A 21,833-nucleotide genomic window follows, 5' to 3' on the forward strand; every position below is an offset into this window, starting at 1 on the left:
AAAATATGACAACAAACATGTTCTTGTCAAAAATAACATTAAACATAAATGGATTAAATGCACCAATCAAAAGACATAGCGTGGCTGAATGGATAAGAAAACATGACCTATATATTTGCTGTCTGCAAGAGACCCACCTCAGAACAAATGATTCACACAGATTGAGAGTGAAGGGATGGAAAAACATTTTTCAGGCAAATGGAAATGAGAAAAAAGATGGGGTTGCAATACTTATATCTGATAAAGTAGACATCAAAGTAAAGGTCATAACAAGAGATAAGGAAGGCCACTACATAACACTAAAGGGAGCAATTCAACAAGAAGATATAACTCTGGCAAACATATATGCACTTGATACAGGAGCACCCAAATACATAAAACAATTTCTGGAAGATATCAAGGGAGATATTGATAGCAATACAGTCATAGTAGGGGACTTTAATACCCCACTGACACCATTGGATAAACTAAACAAAAAATCAGCAAAGAAACAGCAATCCTAAATGATACACTAGATCAGATGGACTTAATTGACATCTTAGAACATTCTACCCAAAGCTACAGAATATACATTCTTTTACAGTGCACACAGAACATTTTCAAGGATAGACCACATATTAGGACATAGGCAAAGTCTCTTCAAATTCAATAAGATAGAAATCATATCAAGCATCTTCTTAGATCACAATGGCATAAAACTGGAAGGCTCATATGAAAACGTGCTCAAAGTGACTAATTATTGGAGAGATACAAATCAAAATGACAATGTGGTACCATTTCACATCTGTCAGAATGGCTATCATCAACAAATGACAAGTGCTGGCGAAGATGCCATGCACTGCTGGTGGCCAATGCAGATTGGTGCAGCCACTGTGGAGAACAGTATGAAATTTCCTCAAAAAACTAAAAATGGAACTCCCATTTGACCCAGTAATCCCACTCCTAGGAATATATCCTGAGGAACTAGAAACACCAATCAGAATGGATATATGCACTCCTATGGTCATAGCAGCACAATTTACAATAGCTAAAATTTGGAAACAGCCTAGGTGCCCATCAGCAGATGACTAGATCAGAAAACTATGGTACATTTACACAGTGGAATACTATGCTGCTATAAAAAAGAAGGAATTCTTACCATTTGCAGCAGCCTGGATGGATTATGCTAAGTGAAATAAGCCAGTTAGAGAAAGATAAATATCACATAATCTCACTCATTCGTGGATAATAAAGTACATTATAAACTGATGAACAAATGAGATACAGAGGCAGGAAAGCATCAAACAGACTGTCAATGGCAGCGGGAAGGTTGGGGAGATAAGAGATCAACCCAAGGACTTGTATGTATGCATATAAGCATAACCAATGGATGAAAAACTCTGGGAAGTGAGGGCATTTATGGGAGTGGGGTGGGAGATGGGGGGGCAATGGGAAAATATGTACACATTTAATACCTTCATCAATAAAAAATTTAAAAATGGAAAAAATTAGAAACAAGCTAAATGTCATATGATAAGATCTGATTAAATTATGATACATGGATAAATTTAAAAGCAAAAGAATAGTTATCACAAAAGTTAGCAATGATTCACTTGGGAAACTTCTAAGTTACTATCAATGTTTTTTTAAAACATATTTTTATTAATTTCAGAGAGAAAGGGAGAGGGGGAGAGAGAGAGAGGTAGAAACATCAATGATAAGAGAGAATCATTGATTGTCAATGTTTAATTTTTTCATCTGAATGGTGGTTACATTAACATTATTTAAATTGGGCATGCAATGTAAGAATTAAGTAATATTGTCAATATTTAGTTAAGTGAGAATATAGTCATGATATAATATATGTAGGATACAAAAAAATATATTCTGTGGTCCCAATCTCTTGTTCAAAGGACACCTTCTCAGTGAGAATTTCCCTGATAACTATTTAACGTTGCAACTCTGACACTTTCTATTCCTCACCATACTCCTCCCCTTCCTCCCTCCTCCAGAAAATTTATCAACATCCTTCAAAGTTATTGTTTACTTATTTTTTTTAATTGTCTGTTGCTCATTCATAGAAGACAAACTCCATGAGCTCAAGTTCTTGTATGTCTGAAATGTCTTGTAGATCTGTTTTGATTTTAGCAATATCAGAAGCATCTAGAAGTGTCTGGTGTTTGTTAGATGTTAAATACTTTTTGAATGAAATGTAGATCACTCAGGTGACAAAAGACATGTCAGTGCAAGATCACCAAGTGGCAGCGTCTGTCTGTGTTTTCTCTGGACTGCTGAGTTTTCCTCAGTCTTCTATTTGGAGGTAAATATAGGCCAAAAGATTGGCTTTCCGGGAACATAGTATGGAAGGAACTAGGAGGCCCACTGGTTAGTGTGCGAGGTTCACTTCATCTTCCAGGCTCAGCTGCAACGCCTCTTTGAGCATGCTTTCCAAATCTGGATTACTTAGGGTTCATTTCTCAAGCAAGGAAACCCTCGTCTCCCTAAGAGTAAAACAATAGCCCCATTGTTCTTGTTTTGAAGAGCTGTAAATAATTCTTAAATGCAATTCAATTATTCCTTTCTCTGGAATTTACCTGAAGACTTCAGAGTGAATATAATGAATTCAGGACCACATGTGACTGAGGTTTTCCATCATACAAGACTGTGTTATTTCAGTGATGCCTTTTTCAAATGGTGCCAGAGGGTTTGAGGCCCTGATAACATGTACTGGCAGCACTCGTTCCATTATCTCATCAATTTCCAGTATCAAACAAACAGCATCTCCGTGCCAGCCATTTCCTTAAAGATCAATAGGTCTCAAAGTGGCTTGTGGACTACTGGCATCAGAATCACCTGGGAAGCCTGTTTAAATGCAGATTCCTGTCCCCCCTTCCGCCCTTTCTTTCTGAATCAGAATATTATTTTATAGGGTCTCAGTGATTCTTTTGCATATTGACAACCATCATTGACAATTTAGTCAGGCTGCCAACCATGTATTTAGTTACTTAGAATTTTAAACTGATCCTTAAATATATGGTCTTTTGGGGTATATGACAGACAAGGAAAAGAACTACAAGAACTCATTACTTCTTATAAAAAAAAAATCTACTTTTAAAGAGGTCTTTGATAGTCAGGGTATTGCTTCTGGGGAGACCATTTTTGCAACCATGGGTACTGATTCTACATCAATGAGATAAATATAGTAAATTGTGCTTTCTCACCTCGATTGGAGAGAGAGAGAGAGAGAGAGAGAGAGAGAGAGAGAGAGAGAGAGAGAGAGAAGCATGACCACCTAGGGTGAGCATCCATAGTTTCACTGGAAGACTTGAAACAAAGGCTAAATTTTTAGAAAGTGAACTTGATGAAAAGGAGTCTTTATTGGTCTTGTTATTCTAACAATTCTCCAGATTGGTGAACACCTATAATCATGTCTTCATTTTGTGTGCCTTTTTTTTTTCTACTCTTATTCCCTTAGTGTCAGAAAGGTGGAGTAATGAATGGAGAATAAAGGCTCTATTTCCATCAATGTAGCATGAGATATTGTTTCAAATCAGGATGAAAGAAAGGTAGTAGTCTCACTGTCAGCGAGTCTACATGGGTCTAATATAATACCGAAAATCTATTCAGGGAAAAGAATGTATAATATACTTAGGAAAAGCTGTTACATGAAAAGCAATGTGCTTTGGGAGCTGCATTTTATAGATCATTTGGAGGGGAGCTAGATTTCTGGCACTCAACTCACAAAAGTCCTTAAGAGGACAGCAGAACATTGAATGGCATTTCTGTAATATCATCCTCTGTTGTCCTTAGCCTACATGTCCTATTATCCAAGCTCATTACAATGGAGTATTTCAGCTTTGAGCTCCCAGCATAATTGAAACTGAAGTAATAGGATCTTTAAAACCAACAGAATTTATCCAGCCAGACTATTGGACAGGATACTGTTAATGGACGCTGATAATGATAGCAAACCTAAGCACACTTCCTCCCGGAATCTGACTCTTCTTCAGGCTAAGTGCTAGCATACGTATTATTGGAGAACTTTCATTTGCTGTTATTTTATCAGGCAAAGTTTGTTTTGAATTTTTGGGAAAAGCAACCACCATCCATTTCCATGTTAAACTTTAATAAAGGAAACAATGTTGATAATTCTCAGGACTGACTATGTGGGTAGTGCAATGTTATCAAAGTAAGTGATTACAGAAACAGTCAATCCAGATCTGGTCATGGACAAAACTGTGGAGCAGATTAATTTAAATTCCTTATTACTTTGAAAGTAGAGAGTAGTGTTTGATATGTGAAAAAGGATTTACATGAAAAGAGTTTAAATAAATGGTGTGCTAGTAAAGAGGTTTTTCTATGCAGCATTTAAGTGACATTCATCAAGGAGGCTGGCTACAACAAGCATTTCCTATAGTCTCCAAACTCCAGATCAGAATTCACATGACAACATTGTAGTGATATGTATGTGCTTTTCTGTGGAAAAGTCAGATCTGATTTATTCAGGCAACCTCTTCTTTCTACCCTAGTTAACAATATGTTGGTGCAATGTGTATTCTAGTGGTACCACTGAGCCAGTAACAGACATGCTCTCATACATCTTCCACCACCAGGGGAAAAATGAACAACCCCCCAAGTGGAAAGAGTCTTGGATTGGGAATAAGGAAAACTGACATGTGGCATCTCCTCTTCTACCATCACACTGCACATTTGTTCACACATCTATGAATTAAGGAGATGGACAGAAATATCTTGAAGCTTCCTTGTATTTCGACATGCTTCAACACAATGAAATGAAGTGTAAGGATTTCTAAATTTTATTAGCAAGCTACCCATAAATACATTAGTTATGTATCAATGTGTAACACATTACCTTCAAAAATTAGTGGTCTAAAACAGCAATAAGCATTTATCATGTTACACAGTTGATACAGAAATACAGGTGTGGCTTAATAGGGTGGCTCTGGTTCAGAAACTTTTATGAGGTTGCAGCCCATATGTCAGCACAGTTGCTATCACGTGATAGTCTGGCTAGGGCTAGAAGATCTGCTTTCAAGGTGTTTTACTGGCACATCTAGCAAGGTAGTGCTGGTTGCTGGAAGAGGCCCTCAGGTCCTTGGCATGTGAAATACTCCATAGGACTGCTTGAGTATCTTCTCAGCAGGGCAGTTGACTTCCTGAGGAGCGAATGACCCAAGAAGGAACAAATCAAAATGTTCAGAGTCTTTTATGACATAGCCTAGATATACAGGCCAACCCTATTTAATATGAGAGGGGACTATACAAGGACATGAATACAAAGAGGTAAGAACTATTGAGGGCCATTTGAAGGCTGGTGATCACAATACATGAGTTAGTAACAAAAAGGAAATGGTTATTATTATATAAACTATTCAAAAACTGTCCTATTTAACCTTATTTTTTAAAGTTATAAATGACATAGCTATATATTTAATTTACCTGAATATTGTGATGCCCCAATGCATTGACTAAAATTGAAAATGATCATATATATATATATATATATATATATATATATATATATATATATATGCCTAAGTGATCATTCAACTCTTCGACCATTCAACGGGTAGCTATGATGTGCCCTGACAACCAGGGGGCAGATGCTTAACACACAGGCATGGAAACATGGAAAAGACTGATGAATCTCAGAGGGAAGTGGGGAGGGTGGGAAGAGATTAAACAAAGATCTTATATGCATACTAGAGGCCCAGTGCACAAATGGGTCCCTCAGTCTGGCCTGTGGGGATCAGGCCAAAACCGCAGTCCAAAATCTCCTGAGGGGTTCCAGATTGCAAAAGGGTGCAGGCCAGCTGAGGGACCCCCCTGGTACAGGAATATGTGTACTAGGCCTCTAGTTTGTTAATAATATACTACATAAACTTTTCCTTTAAATCTAACTTGGTATCAGCATCCTTGGGGACATCCTACCTAATAAAAGAGAAACATGCAAATTGACCGTACCTTTGCTACACCCACAAGCCACACCCACCAGCCAATCAGATTGAGTATGCAAATTAACCCACCCAAGATGCGGTTGATTTGCATATCCAGGCCAGAGCCAAGACTGAAGACAGCATAGAAAGAAGCCAAGTGCTACAGAAGGGAGCAAGGCTGCGGAGAAACAAGCAAGTGGGGTGGGGGAGAAGAGAGAGAAGCAGGCAGGGCAGGGAGAAGGGAGGGAAGCAGGAGGGGCAGGAACCGCAGCAGGAAGCCCTATTGCAGGAATCTTCCTGCAATGGACCACTAGTCTCTAAATAAAAATAATAATACCGGTAGGTATTCCTTTTCTCCCAACACACACTCACACAATTTCCTGGCAGCTCAATAGCAAGTAACTCTGGGAGGTAACTGGTAGGAAGAAATGAACTCTCACTGGCTATTAAAACTAGAAAATTCACAATCAATTCATAACATCTTCCCTTTAAAGGATTACAGTACAACAGCCAACATGTATACCTATTGCTACTAGGTTTTTCATGACAGTTCTAATTTTTAAAGTTGTGTCTCACTGTCCAGATGTAGGTCAAAAACCATAAATTTGATTGTCAGACAGGCCTACATTCAAATTGCTACACTATCTTTAATTAAATAATCTTGGAACTTTGGAAAAATCACTTAACCTCAATGAATCAATTCCCCCCGTGTATTAAACAGCACTACAATTTTTGCCATAAACATCTCTGAGCCTTAATTTGAGGGTTATATTAAGATAAGTGTCAAAAGCTCCCTGAACTGTAGAGCCTGGTTGGGAAACATTTCAGTTTACTCCCTAAACTGCCAATAGCTGCAGAAGTCTTTGCTTCTGGTTATTAAAACAATGTGTGAATTATATACAATTTTAAAAATTCTTTAAAAATGTTAATCTAGTAATTAAAATTGTGTGTGCATGTTCTGTAACAGAGAGGTAAACAATTAATAATCCAGTTAATATTCCAGTCTTTTCACTGTAAACAAACTGGGCAAAAAGCAGATAGATAAATAAATAAATAAATAAATAAATAAATATTTTTATTATGAAAATTTCCATTTTATTGGAAGTATCAGGATAGTATTACGAACACTCATATATATCTATTCCCTAGGTCCAACAATTATCAATCTGTTTCATGCAAACCAAAACCTGACATTATATCCCTAATTATTGGAAAGCAAATACGGGTATATCATTTTATCCGTAAATATATCGATATGTATATCCAAACGATCAGAGGCTTTAAAAAACATAGTAACAATACTACTATCACACAAATAGAATAATCATCAAATATCCAGTTAGCGTTCAAATGTTCTCAATAGCCTCACGTTCTATAGGTTTTTCATATTCACATGTTTAACCTGATTCATTTCGGTTTTAAGACTCTAGTTTCCCATTCAATCTCCTGGACTTGAGCGCTCTCCTCCCCCAAGCTCCTGCTGAGAAGTGACCCATCAGCCGCACCAGAGCTGGGGGCGCCGCTAACGTCCGGGAGACTGTGGCCCGCGGGCCCGGAACCGAAGTCGCGCCTCCTCGGTGAGTCCCGGAGGGAGCGCTTTTTCCATTGCACCGAGGACAGTCCTCGCTCACGCGATTGGCAGGGCGCACCGGAAGCGCTTGTGAGTCAGTGGCCCGGGCCCAGGCTAGCCCCACGAGCCGCGCTGAACGCCGGTGCGTGGTTTCTCTCGGGACTGGAGCCCAGAGTCTGCCGAACCCCCGCGGCGATGGAGCGGGACGCCGGAGGAGGCCGCACGGCCAGCGCCCTGTTCGCGGGGTTCCGGGCCTTAGGGCTTTTCAGCAACGACATCCCACACGTGGTGCGGTTCAACGCGCTGAAGCGCCGCTTCTACGTGTCGACCTGCGTGGGCAAGAGCTTCCATACCTACGACGTGAGTGACTTCTTCCATCACCCGTTCTCTGGAAACCACCCTCCCGGACCCCCAGGTCTGGCCTGGGGTCATCGAGCTCTCCATCCTCCTCCCCTGGCCCGCCTAGGACTACTCTCTGCCCTTCTCTTCCTTAACCCCTTCCTGCTGCCTCTCACTGTCGCTTCACCCCCAGTGCTGGCTTAGACCTTGCAGTCCGCTGGGGGCGAGTTTCCGAGGCAGTCTGGTTAGGGGAAAGCGCTAGAGAACATTTCAGTTCTAGAGGATGATATATTTATTTGTACTGTGGGTCATTATTTTAGTTCTCTTGAAGATGTAAATGTGATTGAGACAAGTCCTTAGAGACCCCGTACTCTTAATGAGGAAGAATTGCAAGGCATTTTACCGTGCAATTGATGAGACAACTGGATTAGAAATTCACTACCATATACTGAGAGTGATGGAGAGGGTGAGATTAATTGTGATTTAGGGAACTGTCCAAGTTGGATAGCAAACTAATTTTCCTAAACTTCCCCTGAGCATCTGTTTTCCACCAGTGTTGAGGGTCTGGCATCTCGTATCTCATGAGTGATTGAAATAGTCTTCTTTGCTGTTTGCTTGTTTCTTTTGTCTTCTCCAAATGAATGTATGCTCTATGAAAGAAGGAACCTTTTCTTTTTAAAAAAATAAAATAAATTTATTGGGGTGACATTGGTCAATTGTGTCATAGGTTTCGAGTGTTCATTACTATGATACATGGTCTGTATATAGCATTGTGTATCCATCCCTATAGCCAGATCATCTTCCGTCCTCTACCTCTCCTGTCCTTCTTCCCTCTGGTAACCACCATACTGTTGGCTATCTGTGTCTCTGAGTTTTAGTTTTCTATCCCACATAAACATGCAATCATGGTTCTTAAGCTTTTCTTTTATGAGGACGATGATAATGGCAAGTGTTAATTAAGCACGTTTTTTCTGGAAACCATGCTATACAGTTTTATTCCTTGATGGTTTGTGATGATCAGATGGGTTATTGGCAAGAAGACCTGGTTGTTGGTAGCCTGTTGAATTAGTGGAATAGGACAGTGAAGGCCATGCCCAAGGTGGAGGTGATGGTTATACTAGCCAACATTTACTGAGCAGTTATTACATGACAGGCTCCATGCTGTTTTACACAAATTTTACTCATTGAGTATCATGATCATCTCATAAAGTAGGTATCTATATTCATCCTTGTTTTATGAAGAGTTTGAGGCATAGGGAGCTTGAGTAACTTTTTCAAGGTTACACAGCTGGATCAGTAACCATAGGTTAGGGTCAGCAAACTATGCTCACCGTTTGTTTTTGTATGGCATCTTATTTTTCTCCGTGTATTTTTGTGTTTATTCTGATATAACATGACAAGCTCCAAGTAAAATTTGCACAGTAGTAGGATGCAATATAATCAAATTTGGCATGGGATGGAGACATGCATCTACTGTTGTTTTTTTAAGAATCATCGGATATTTAATTCACCACTTAGGGCCTTTTCAATCTTAGCACTCTTGCATCTCTGGGGTTTGATTTCACACATACCCCTCTGGAGCTCTGTGCTTCTGAAATGGGCAGTTTAGACATTTTTAAATGTTTAGGGGGAAAAATCAAAAGAATAGCATTTCATGGCATATGAAAAATAGGATTAAGTTTATTGGAATACAGCCACACATTTTGTTTATGCATTATATGTGGACTGCTCTCTTGGTACGTTAGCAGTTGAGTAGGCACAACAAAGACTACATAGCCGGCAAAGCCCTAAAATATTTTCTATGTGGCCCATTATGAAAAACATTCACCTACCCTTTCCTTCACCATTCCTGATGAAATAGTTGAAATGATAAGTTTTCCTAATAATGAAATTAGAATCAGTGATTGTCTTAGGAAGGACAGCATATCAAATTTATGTATGAGATTATATTTTGATCTTCAATTGTTAGATTATTATAATTACTAAAGGCCTGGTGCACGAAAGTCACGCACGGGGCGGGGGGTGGGTCTCTCAGCCCAGCCTGCACCCTCTTGCAATCCAGGACCTCGAGGGAGATGTCCAACTACCAATTTAGGCCCTGTCCCGGCAGACATCCCTCTTGCAATCTGCGACTGCTGGCTCTTAACCGCTCACCTACTTGTCTGCCTGCCTGATCACCCCTAATAATCTCTGCCTGCCTGCCTAATTGCCCCTAACCACTCTGCCTCGGGCCCCTGCTGATTCAGCTTCGTCTGGAAGGATGTCTGGAATGACATCTGTAAGGTCGTTTGGCTGTCCTGTCTAATTAGCATGTTATGTTTTTATTATTATAGATTTTTGTTAGTGAGAATTTAATCATTTTTTTTTTCTCTTTTAAAACAGGTTCAGAAACTTAGTTTGGTTGCAGTAAGTAAGTGTAAACTTTATTCTGAATCTATATATAATTTGTGTCTTTTTTAAAATTTCAACATAAATTTAAGGCTTACAGAACATACAAGGAATCCAGTGTGTATTTCTGATAAACTTATATAGCAGAAAAAAAAAAAAGAAATCAGGATTATGTGCTATATTTAGTTGTCATATCTCTTAAATCTTCTTTAATGTGGAATAGTTTGTTAAACTTTCACTATGCTTCACATCATTGAAATTTTTGTCTTTTTTGTTTTGTTTTACATCATTGACATTTTTTAAGTCAGTATAGGCTAGTTCTTTTTTAGAATATCTGTTAAATTGATTTTTTAAAACTTTTATTATAATTAAGTTCAGGTTATGTACTATGTCGAGAATAACAAAGAAATGATGCTGAATTCTCAGTGTATCATATCAGAACACACATGCTGTTGGTTAGCCCAACAGCATGTGTGTTCTGGTAGTGACACCTGATCGTTTTGTTAAGATGACATTTGTCAGGAGGCTCCATTTTAAAGTTTTGCCCTCTGTAATTAATATGTATCTTGTGGTAAGATAAATTGAGACTTTATAAAATAGTCTTAAAAGTGTCATCCACTGCTTATCATTCAGTGATATTTCTTACCTGAATCAGTAATCAGCATTATGATTATAAATAGTGCTTTTCATATTTCATCATCAATTTTACTGTATGGAAGACATTTTCCCTTTTCACACATTTAGATATTTTTCTAATGGAAGGAATATTTACTTTTTTAAAACTGTTTAATAAAAATAAAGGACTTGCCAAGGTGCAGAGATTATAGGTTTACTATCAATTATTATCTTTGTAAGAGAGACAGAGGAGAGCTGTAAGGGATCTACTGGATATATCTGATAAAAACAAAATTTTTAAAAAATTATAGGAGGCAGAAGAAGGACAATGTAACCTCAGTTGAATACAGAAGTAAATAGTAAACCTATAAAAATAACATTTTGTAAATGAAATCCCAAAGTGTAATATACAGCATAAAAAAAAAATACAATACTTAATCCTCTATCTTCTAATCCTCTGACCCCCCCTAAGCAGAAAATTTTAAAAAGGCCAGGTGACCATGACAATGAGAGAGGACTCAAAAAATCATATCATATGACAAAAGACAACAGTTGATAGGCATATTTACCTTGGAGAAGATGGAGTGGAAGCCAGATTGTTCATTTTAAGGGTCAGCATGTAGAATATCATATGGAGTATTTTTTTAATATATAAACTTATTGATTTCAGAGAAGAAGGGAGAGGGAGAGAGATAGAAACATCAATGATAAGAGGGAATCATTGATTGGCTGCCTCCTTCATGCTCACTCCTGAGGATGAGCCTGCAACCCATGCATATGCCCTTGACTGGAACCTGGGATCCTTCAGTCTGCAGGCCTATGCTCTATCCACTGAGCCTAACTAGGGCCATATGGAGTATTTTTGAGGGTACTCCAAAGTGTAGCGTTAGATGGGGTTCTAAGTTTTTATTTACTTTAAAAATTTTCCTACAGTTATTAGTAAATTTGATGTTCCTGAAAACAGTCACATATGGGCTGAATGACTGCAAAAGTTTTGTGTATTAAGTAAGGATTTTTTCCAAATAACCTCAAAAACCTTCTTATCACTTCCTTAGAATTATGTTTCTATGTCTGCAAAGATGAGACATTAGTTCTTTTACTGAGGGTTAAGATGATTTCAGAGTTTCAGCCTCATAGTTATTATTAGATGTCTAAGATAACATTAAAGTCAAAATTTTATACTCTGATGGTTAGCTTTCATATTTGTACACATATTTTTAAATTATAACCAGGAAAAATGTTATACATATACTTGAGGTTTCCATCTCTTTCAAGATCTTAATGTTTTATCACTTTGTATTTTTCCTCCTAGGTAACTCTCTTCCACAGGATATCTGCTGTATGGCAGCTGATGGGAAACTGGTCTTTGCTGCTTATGGGAATGTTTTCTCTGCATTTGCCCGAAATAAAGAGGTTTGTAACACTGAACTATTGTAATTTGATTGTTTTTTGCAATTAGTAGTCAATTGTCATGATAGTGGAGAGAACTTTAAAGTTGGCATCCTTCTTCTGGGACTTTATTCACATTGGCACCACTGCTTTATGAGAATTGGCTTTTTATTGTGGACAGCTCAGCTTCTGACTCCTTTTCTAAGAACTAAGTGCTTGTTCCTGTATAGAGAAAGCTAGATTCTCGTGTTTGCCTCAATAATAACGAAGAAACGAAGAATCTTTTTTTTTTTTTTTTTGTCTTAATCTACCACTCTTTTTTGAGGGAAAATTATTCTTACTTTCATGCTCTCGGCCCTGGCTTTCCTCTGACACCCAGGACCCAGGCTTCTCTCACAGCCTCTCTCCATCCGGAAGGTTGTCTGGTCTAATTAGCATATTTTGTTTTTATTATTATAGAGTAGGTGTGGGAAGGCATCAAAGACTATTAACTGTAGAAAGCTGTCACCACCACTAGGTCCAAAGAAGAAGAAATAGTGTTACTGGAGCCTGGAGAGAACTGAAACCATAGTTATTGAGGAACACAATACTTCTTCCCTAAAACAAAGCTGTGGGGAGAAAGTACCCTATATCTCTCGCCTTTCCTCATCTCCTCTGGAGGCCAGCTTTTGATGGAGTCTGTGGAGGTCAGCCTTCTAGAATATACCACTTTTCTAGGATGCATGGAGTTGTGCTGGTTGGATTAAATGAGGGGCCCCAGCTGTGTGTATGCCTCCTTCCTGAGCTCAGTTGAGAGGCTCAGCCTCTCAGGTGTCATTTTGGTTTCCAATCCATGTTTCTTTATTATTGAACTGGCTGGAGAGCAGTTGAAAATACCTGATTCCTTGCTATTTGTTAATCTAGCATTGGGTAGTCAGAAGTTAAATCACCTTTCCTTAACATGAGCATCTTCAGGATTAACATGTATTTTCTTGTTAATATAAGTAATATTACATGAATGAATAATATGAAATTCTTTTGAACTTTGACATTGTAGGTAGTCCATACCTTTAAGGGTCATAAGGCAGAAATCCATCTTTTGCAACCCTTTGGGGATCATGTTATCTCTGTTGATACTGACAGCATTCTTATTATTTGGCACATATACTCAGAAGGTAAGAATTAACCAATTTATTGCTTTATCTTGGGATGGCATGTTTTGAGATAGAATTTAAAAAAATCTATACCATATAAGCAGTAAAAAATTTTTTAACAGAATCTGTAACATGTATAAGGAAAAAGGTTCTAAGTAAAAACCGGATAAGCAATTTTAATCAGCTAGTTGAGCTCTTTATAACCTGTTTAATGTGTTTACTAGCATATATAATACAATAACTAATACATTTTCCATTGCAGGTCTCCAAGTTTAGTGACATGTTATATTCTCTGTGGAGTGAATTTTGATATATGTTTATACCTGTTAATTCTTGGTTTGTATTTTCAACTTTAGTAACAGTAAATTTGATCCTATAGTCCAGTGGTTCTTTTCTTTTTAATGCCTCGACCATTTTAATACAGTTCCTTATATTGTGGTGATTCCCAACCATAAAATTGTTTTCGTAGCTACTTCATAACTGTAATTTTGCTACTGTTATGAATCGTAATGTTAATATCTATGTTTTCCGATAATCTTAGGCGACCCTGCTAGCGGTTGTTAGTGGAAAACACAGATACTTACATTAGGATTCATTAACAGCAGCAAAATTACAGATAAGAAGTAGCAACGAAAATAATTTTATGGTTGGGGGTCACTACAACATGAGGAACTGTATTAAAGGGTCACGGCATTTAGAAGGTTGAGAACCACTGCTGTAGTCGGAAGGAAAATGTACATCCTTTTTTAAGGATAAGTCAATGTTCTTTAACAATGATATTTTTACGCAGTAGCACTGAGCTATGTTTATGGACTGTATTATCTTCAAATGTTAGGCATTCATCACCAGAATATCCCCAGCTTTCCTCAGTAAAAGACTGTGAGTCTCTTATGAAATAAAGCTGTTTTTAAATCTGTTTACATTTTTATCTTATATTACCTCCAAAAGTAGTCCCTATGCAGATGGATATTAAAAGGCCTTTTATAAAGCTTGAGAATCTGATAATTAAGAGTCCAACTGGCTTTCCATAGATGCTGATGCCCAGGATTTTATTACTGTTAGAGCAGCACATTGTCTTCAGGGAGTTGTTTGTAATGATTTTTAAATAAAACTGTTAATTCATACAATGGTGAGAATCTTTTAAAAATATATTTAAAGTAAACTTTGTATAATTTTTACCTGTATCTGTGCTTCTTGGACTGGGATACACATACTCATGGGAATGTGTAGCAGTGTGCCAGACAGTATGTGAACTAAAGATTAAGTGAAAAGTACCTTTGTGAATACTCAAATTTATTGTAAATCTTTAATGTGGTAGACTTATTTAAGTGCTGAATATGTCGGTATATGAAAATATTTTAAACTAATTTATAAAAAATAATTACATGTTATTCATAATTTTTGCTTTTGTAGAAGAATATCTGCGATTGACTTTTGATAAATCAGTATTTAAAATTTCTGCAATTTTGCATCCAAGTACCTACTTGAATAAAATACTTCTTGGCAGTGAACAAGGAAGCCTACAGTTGTGGAATGTGAAATCCAAGTGAGTACTTTATTTAGATTATAGTACGGGTGACTCCTCCCTTATCTATTCCTACCTAATAGATTCTTAAGTCTCTCAGTTCTCTCTGCTTTTATATGTATATTTGGAGGGCTTTCAATAAATATACATATTTTTGGATTTGTTTCTTATGGCATCACATATGTGAAATTTGGCTTGTGGTCATGGCACATGGTAGGCAGCTTTATATATGCCCATTGAAAGTATATACTAATGGCCCTAGTCATTATTTAAAAAACAAAACCAAGCCAAAAAAAACCCCCTCCATGTAGAGAAGGCTCTAGTAAAGTAACATAAGTCCAGAAAATAATTATAAGATTGTCACTGGGGCTTCTAGTTTTTGATAAACTAAGAATGAAATTTGCTTATATTCTAAGATTGTTTTCTATTATAGCCTCTAATATAAAGTAGTTTTTACTCATATATATTTTTTTCTATTTAATTTTTTAAAGAGTTGGAATAGTATAGTAGTTATTAGCAGATTGGGATTTGAAATTGATCTCTCTGGGCTCTATCAATTATTAGTTATAGGACCTTAACTTAATTATTTCACATATTTTTAAATTTCTTGGTTTCTTTATCTGGAGAGTGGTATAAGTTTACCTCATGGGATTGTTTAAGTATTAAATAAGTTAATATGTATTTTTAGAATAGTGTGGGGCAGAGTAAGAACCTAATAATTATCACTTGCTCTTTTAATTTTTAATGTGTAGTTGATTTTGTTTTCCTCCCAGAAAAATAGCTTTCAACTCTTTTTCTTCTTGTAGTAAACTTCTATATACATTTCCAGGATGGAAAGTTGGAGTGACGGCTCTTCAGCAGGTTAGTATTTTTTTTTTTTAAGTCAAAGAAGAAATGGATTTAGTAATTGTATCTTTCAGTTTCAGGGGTGGATTATATTTTTAGACCTAAACACAAAATAATATAGACTAGTTTATCTTTATGAATATGCTCAAAATATTGTTTTGGAAATGTAATTGAAAACAGATGATAAAACCTTTGTCTATAAACTTTGTGGAAACTGTTTTGCCTAAAATTAGGTTCTTAACTAGTCATTGCTGTGGAGCTTTGTTTACCAATCATTCTGCAAGCATGTAGTCTAGTGCCTTGTACAGAATGGAGATGTGTTGTTCATTGTGGGTCACACACACATTTGTCAAGTTGTTAAGATTTGTAGCTTGAAATAATTGGGTCCCAAATACTAATATTCTTTTCTGGGCTCTTCCAGAAATAACTGCTATTTGTTTTGAGTATAGACATGTCTGAATGAATGACTGACCACCAGGGGACAGCCTCTGTGTTGAGCATCTGCCCCCTTGTGGTCAGAGTGTATTATAGTGACTGGTTGTTCTGCCGTTTGGTTGATTTGCATATTAGCCTTTTATTCGATTGGGCATTGATTTTCTGTGCTAAAATAGAGAAACTTATTATAAAGCCTGAATGTAATACCATTATATAAAATGAAGATTATAATCATAGGTTATTCAAGCTGGAACAGACTTAAGTATAAAATTTTTTTGCCTTTTAACATATAAGTTTTTCTATTTTCTTTGAGTAAACAACTCTTTACTTTCTTTGTAGTTGGTCTTTTATGTTATCATGCATTGGCCTTTTATGTTGTTGCGCATATGGCAAACTTTTGTTTTCTAAGAATTGTCTTAATTTTCTGTTTACAACTATTCAGTGATCTATAGTGATTTCAGACATGAACTTTCATGTCTGTTATGGCTGCTTTCTTATCAAGTCAGCCATGTTTTGGGGAAGGGAATGTGATGGTAACTACCAGATTTGAAGGTGAGAAATTACTTGAGGGAAAATTATTCTTACTTTCATGCTAAATAACATGATTTCTTCTGATAACATGTAAATAAGGAATGATATAATCAGGATTATTAAAGCTGTTTGAAAATATTTTAAAAGTTGAATAATTTAATTTTTAGGCACCAGCTGTGGATGTTGTTGCTGTTGGTCTTATGTCGGGTCAGGTTATCATTCATAACATTAAGTTTGATGAAACATTAATGAAGTTTCGTCAAGACTGGGGACCTATTACTTCTATTTCATTTCGCACAGGTAACTTAATTATTGCTATGACTTAAGAACACTTAAAGTGCATTACTCTGAAACAGAAATTTTCTTAATAGGTTTTCTTTTTGTAATTTAACAGAAAAGAATAAAATACTGGAGTATAAAGAGACAGAGGAACATAGATAGATTCTTAGTGTATAGTCTTTTCTCACTATAGATTAAAAGGGTAGAAAGAAGAGTTGATTGATATTTTATGGTGCATGTTTTTGTTAATGTATTTTATTTTCATAACAGATGGTCATCCAATTATGGCAGCTGGAAGCCCATGTGGCCATATTGGACTCTGGGATCTTGAAGACAAAAAATTCATCAATCAAATGAGAAATGCACATTCTACAGCAATTGCCGGATTGACATTTCTCCACAGAGAGCCACTTCTTGTCACAAATGGTGCTGACAATGCTCTTAGGGTATTATGATTATTGTTATTGTCATCTTCCTGGCTCATCTGTCCTACTCTTCAGGTTATTATAAGTCTGCTTTAATATTTTAGCCTGAAACCTAGAAGGTGGAAGGAATGTGGAATAAGATACTGGTAGAGATGAAACAAAAACACAGCAGGTTACATTGATTGCAATGAAGTGAGAAAGCATTATAGTTTATTGCTCCCCTAACCCTCCACTGCAGGGTCAGCAGCCTGGCCAGCACTACCCAGTGCCAGTTGATTTATGCTTGCAGATAACTTACATTGTGGAAGAACCTTACCATTTTATTTCTTGGCAGGTATGGATATTTGATGGTCCCACTGGTGAAGGCCGGCTTTTGAGATTCAGAATGGGACATAGTGCTCCTCTTACCAAAATTAGGTATTATGGACAAAATGGACAACAGATTCTTAGCGCAAGTGAGTTCCTTTGCATACTCTTAGTTGATTCCAGCAAGTATTGAGAACAGGGTGCTTAATATTTATTAAGTTTGGTATTTGTACATTTTAAAATTCAAATGTCTCTGATTTACTTGGAAATGTGGGAAAAGGGTTAAAGGAAGCAAAGAAGAATGTGTTAACTTTGAATACTCAGGAGACATTGTAGATGATAATTATCTTCATTTGGAGTGTCATTCTGTTTACTAATTCTGAGAGAAAATGGTCAGATTCTGAAAATGTAGCCCTTGCCTATTCTAATAATATACTGAGAATTATTGTTTTATTCTATTCTTTGTTCTTAATAAATGTACAATTGAATACTGTAATGAAGGATGTAGTTGCAATCTGACTGTCCCAAACTATAACTTCTATCTTTTCATAGAATCTAATTTATAAGATCTGTGATTTAGATGGTCCATTGTTTTGATGAAGCTTGATTAGGCATTTTCTATATATGTCAACAGGTCAAGATGGAACTCTTCAGTCATTTTCCACGATACATGAAAAATTTAACAAGAGCTTGGGACATGGTAGGTCATTTGCAAAGTAGAAAAAAAAAACCCTGCTGATCCCTAAAGAAACATTTCAGGATTCTGTGAGATGACCAGAAGAGGTTTTATTGATACATTTCCTGTTTTCTTAGTAAAATTAAAAAACCCTCGTATGAAGGGCAGTAAGATTTTTAAAATCAGTGTTGCTTTGAAGTGGTTAAAGTAAAGTGTAAGATTATTGAAAAGAGTTAGACATCGTGGTTGTAGAAACATGGCTGCTACCCAAAAGACCTTGATGGTCTAACTTGAGCCATTTGTAAAGTGCAGAATTTTAAAGATGGAAAGGAGCTTAGAGAAAGCATCCAAGTATCCCATCTTTTTGTAAATATGTCTCATTTTGTTCTCTGTCCCTTCACAGGGTTTCCCAGCATTTGAAAAATTTTGTTTGCTAAACAAAAATGTTTCCCAGTTTTATTCATAATTACTCTTTTTTGTAAGCTAATGTCCTGGCTCTTCATGTATGTATATACTTACAGATGAATTTCAGGATCATTTTAAAATCAATATCCAAAATAATTTATCTTAAATTGAAGAAATTTGATATCTTTAAGAATCTTCACATCTAGCAATATGGTATCTCTTCATTCATGTCATCTTTTCATTTCCTGAGTGAATTTTTTTTTTTTTTAGTTTTCCTCCTATTGTTCTACATATTTTACATATTTTAATATTATTTTCTAGTATTATTTTGCTAATATGAATGGGATCTTTGTTGCAGTTAGAAATATAATGAAATACAAAAAATATATAATATTTATATTATAATGATATTAAATGCTGCATTGTACATTGTAGGGAACTTGCTGATTTTTTTTTTTTTTTTTTTTGTATTGGTTCAGTATCTGATCCAGTGAAACTATTATTACTTCTAATAATTATTTGACTGTTTTTCTTAATTGACATGACTGTATCACCATTACTTCACCTGCAAAAAAAAAAAAAAAGATTTTTACCACTTTTTATAAATTATTTATATATCATAGTTTAATTTTTCATGGCATTATTTAGCTAAACTTGACAAGCAATTTAATGACAGTGGTGATAACATCTTTATTTACTTAATGACAATATTTTGAACTTTATAGTTATGTGACAGTGAATAACTTTTATGTACATTTCATTAAGAATGATTCATAGCTATATTTCTCTCTCCCCCAACCGTAGGATTAATAAACAAAAAAAGAGTCAAACGTAAAGGACTTCAAAATACCCTTTCAGTGAGACTTCCGCCCATCACAAAATTTGCAGCTGGTAAGTAACTTCTTACTGTGTTTTGAGAAGTTCTGCTTTGTTATTTATTTCCTACTATATATTTCTTTATTTTTTTCTATTTTAATAGATGTTTTTGCAAATATTAATAAACATCTGGAAGGTAACCCAAGTGCGTGTTAATCTTGTGTGAAGACTGAAAAAGAGTTACTTATAATTTGAACTTGTTATGTATTAATTTCAGGCTTCTCATCTCTAAGAGCTATTAATAAACAATATTTGATATATCACTTTGTATCCCTTTTTATTCTGACATGCCTAATATAAGGAAATTCACTAGTATAAAAAGGCAAGAACTGACGATACAGAGCTCTGGCTAATAAAGATCTAAATACACAGATCTTAATATATACTATCTCGTTAGAGCAGTGCTTCATTCAAAGAAGTAATTTGAAGAAAGATGCATAGGTAATGGGATTATTGATTGAAAACTATCATATAAAATCTGTATAAGCACCATTTTTACTTCAAGGTTATTTTAACAACCTGATGACTGATATATTTTTTTTAATTTTAATTTTGACCGTCTTCCTTTCTGGTTTTTATCTTAGAACCCAGTGATGTTTCTAAAACATCTGAATCATGTCACTCCTCTTAAAAATCTTTCTGTGGCCCCTCATTATCTTTAGGGTGAATCTCCTTTCCTTACATGGCTTTCAAGACACTTTGCTGTGTGGCCCCAGTTGCCTTGCCCTCCTCTCACCCCTCAAGAAAATGCTTCACTACTTGCTGTACTTAATTTTGTTCAGGTTACTCTTGGACCTGTGTGTACCCTTCTACCTCATCCTTCCAGTTAATATTTATTTATTTTACTGCTTCTTTCATGGAGACATTTATTACTCTTCCCCAATTTCTTAGCAAATTTCCTGAGTGCTGTTATAAGGCACAATCATATTTTACTGTAATTTATGCTGATCAGAATCTCTTGTTAGATTGTAAGCTCATTACTATCAGGAATTACATGTTTATAATTGTGTCTCTAATGTCTAATGATAACATGGACGATTAAATGCTTAATAAATGATAGGTGAAGAAATTAGTGAGGGAATGAAAGCAATTGGTTTATGATTTTAATTATGTTTTAGAGGAAGCTCGTGAAAGTGACTGGGATGGTATCATTGCTTGCCATCAGGGTAAGCTATCTTGTTCAACCTGGAACTATCAAAGATCTACAATAGGCGCTTACTTTCTCAAGCCAAAAGAGCTGAAGAAAGATGACATTACTGCAACAGTAAGTGAGCATAAAACCATCTTGTAATCTTCTTATACTCAACTTTATTGATGATAATATTGGTTGAAAGAACATAACATTTTCAAATTAGTCCCTAATAGTATTAAGTTTTCCAGCTTACAGAGAATTGCTTTTGGTTGAAGTTAAGCTTTGCTTAATCAGATGTAGTATATTGGTTACTTAAATTTTCTTAGGTATATAGGATTACTCAGAATACCCTTTGAAGATTATTTCATCATTTATATATGTTTTAATGGTTTTAAAGAGAGAGGAAGAGGGGGAAGAGAGAGAGAGAGGGGGACTAGTAACCCTTTGGTGCACGGGATAAAGCTCCATCCAACTGAGCCACATCAACCAGAGCTTTTAATATATTTCTTCGCCTGAATTATGTTGAGTGTACAGTATTTTATTTAATAAATATTAATCTGAAGATTTCTTCCCTTCTTTATTTTCATTCTTCCTTACTTCCTTGATTTCTTTCATTATATGAATAGGATTTAGGTAAATCTTTAATGCATAATAGGTATAGAAGTTACTTAAATCCTTTATTTCTTGTTTTTCCACATATGTCTATTATGATAAATGCCTTTTAGAGAAATTCTGATTGAGTACTGTCAAAACATATTTAAATACAGGTTTTAAATGCCAGGGTTTATTTTTAAGTTCTTATTCCTCTGAAATTTTATTTTGTTTTCTTTTGTTAATATGTGAATCTTCAGTTAGGTTCAAATTTAAGATATAAAGAAAAATGTCAAATTTGGTTTGGAGAAATATTATCTCTGCTTTTTCTTAAACAGTTTTATTGAAATGTAATTCACTCATTTAAAGTGTACAATTAATTCAATGGTTTTATGTATATTAATAGAATTGGTGCACCAAATTCTATTACCAAGCA

At 35.8% G+C, this 21,833-nt stretch overlaps 1 protein-coding gene across 2 annotated transcripts in view; it reads left to right on the forward strand.

Moving 5' to 3' along the window:
- The first annotated feature begins 7,567 nt into the window (after nucleotides 1-7,567).
- The window catches only part of WDR36 (WD repeat domain 36), a 37,980-nt gene continuing 23,714 nt past the window's right edge, over nucleotides 7,568-21,833 (forward strand). The window contains exons 1-12 of one of the 2 annotated variants that reach the window (XM_084882804.1): nucleotides 7,568-7,866; nucleotides 10,228-10,255; nucleotides 12,161-12,261; nucleotides 13,274-13,391; nucleotides 14,784-14,916; nucleotides 15,702-15,756; nucleotides 16,875-17,007; nucleotides 17,257-17,432; nucleotides 17,746-17,866; nucleotides 18,352-18,417; nucleotides 19,603-19,689; nucleotides 20,793-20,938. In XM_084882804.1, the coding sequence (XP_084738930.1) occupies nucleotides 7,702-7,866; nucleotides 10,228-10,255; nucleotides 12,161-12,261; nucleotides 13,274-13,391; nucleotides 14,784-14,916; nucleotides 15,702-15,756; nucleotides 16,875-17,007; nucleotides 17,257-17,432; nucleotides 17,746-17,866; nucleotides 18,352-18,417; nucleotides 19,603-19,689; nucleotides 20,793-20,938 (1,329 nt within the window). In that variant the 5' untranslated portion in view covers nucleotides 7,568-7,701. The remainder of the gene's footprint in view (nucleotides 7,867-10,227; nucleotides 10,256-12,160; nucleotides 12,262-13,273; nucleotides 13,392-14,783; nucleotides 14,917-15,701; nucleotides 15,757-16,874; nucleotides 17,008-17,256; nucleotides 17,433-17,745; nucleotides 17,867-18,351; nucleotides 18,418-19,602; nucleotides 19,690-20,792; nucleotides 20,939-21,833) is intronic. The other variant, XM_084882805.1, reaches the window with a different exon arrangement.

The sequence above is a fragment of the Pipistrellus hanaki genome (genome assembly GCF_964339955.1).
Source record: "Pipistrellus hanaki genome assembly, chromosome: 4".
NCBI classification, from domain to species: Eukaryota; Metazoa; Chordata; class Mammalia; order Chiroptera; family Vespertilionidae; genus Pipistrellus; species Pipistrellus hanaki.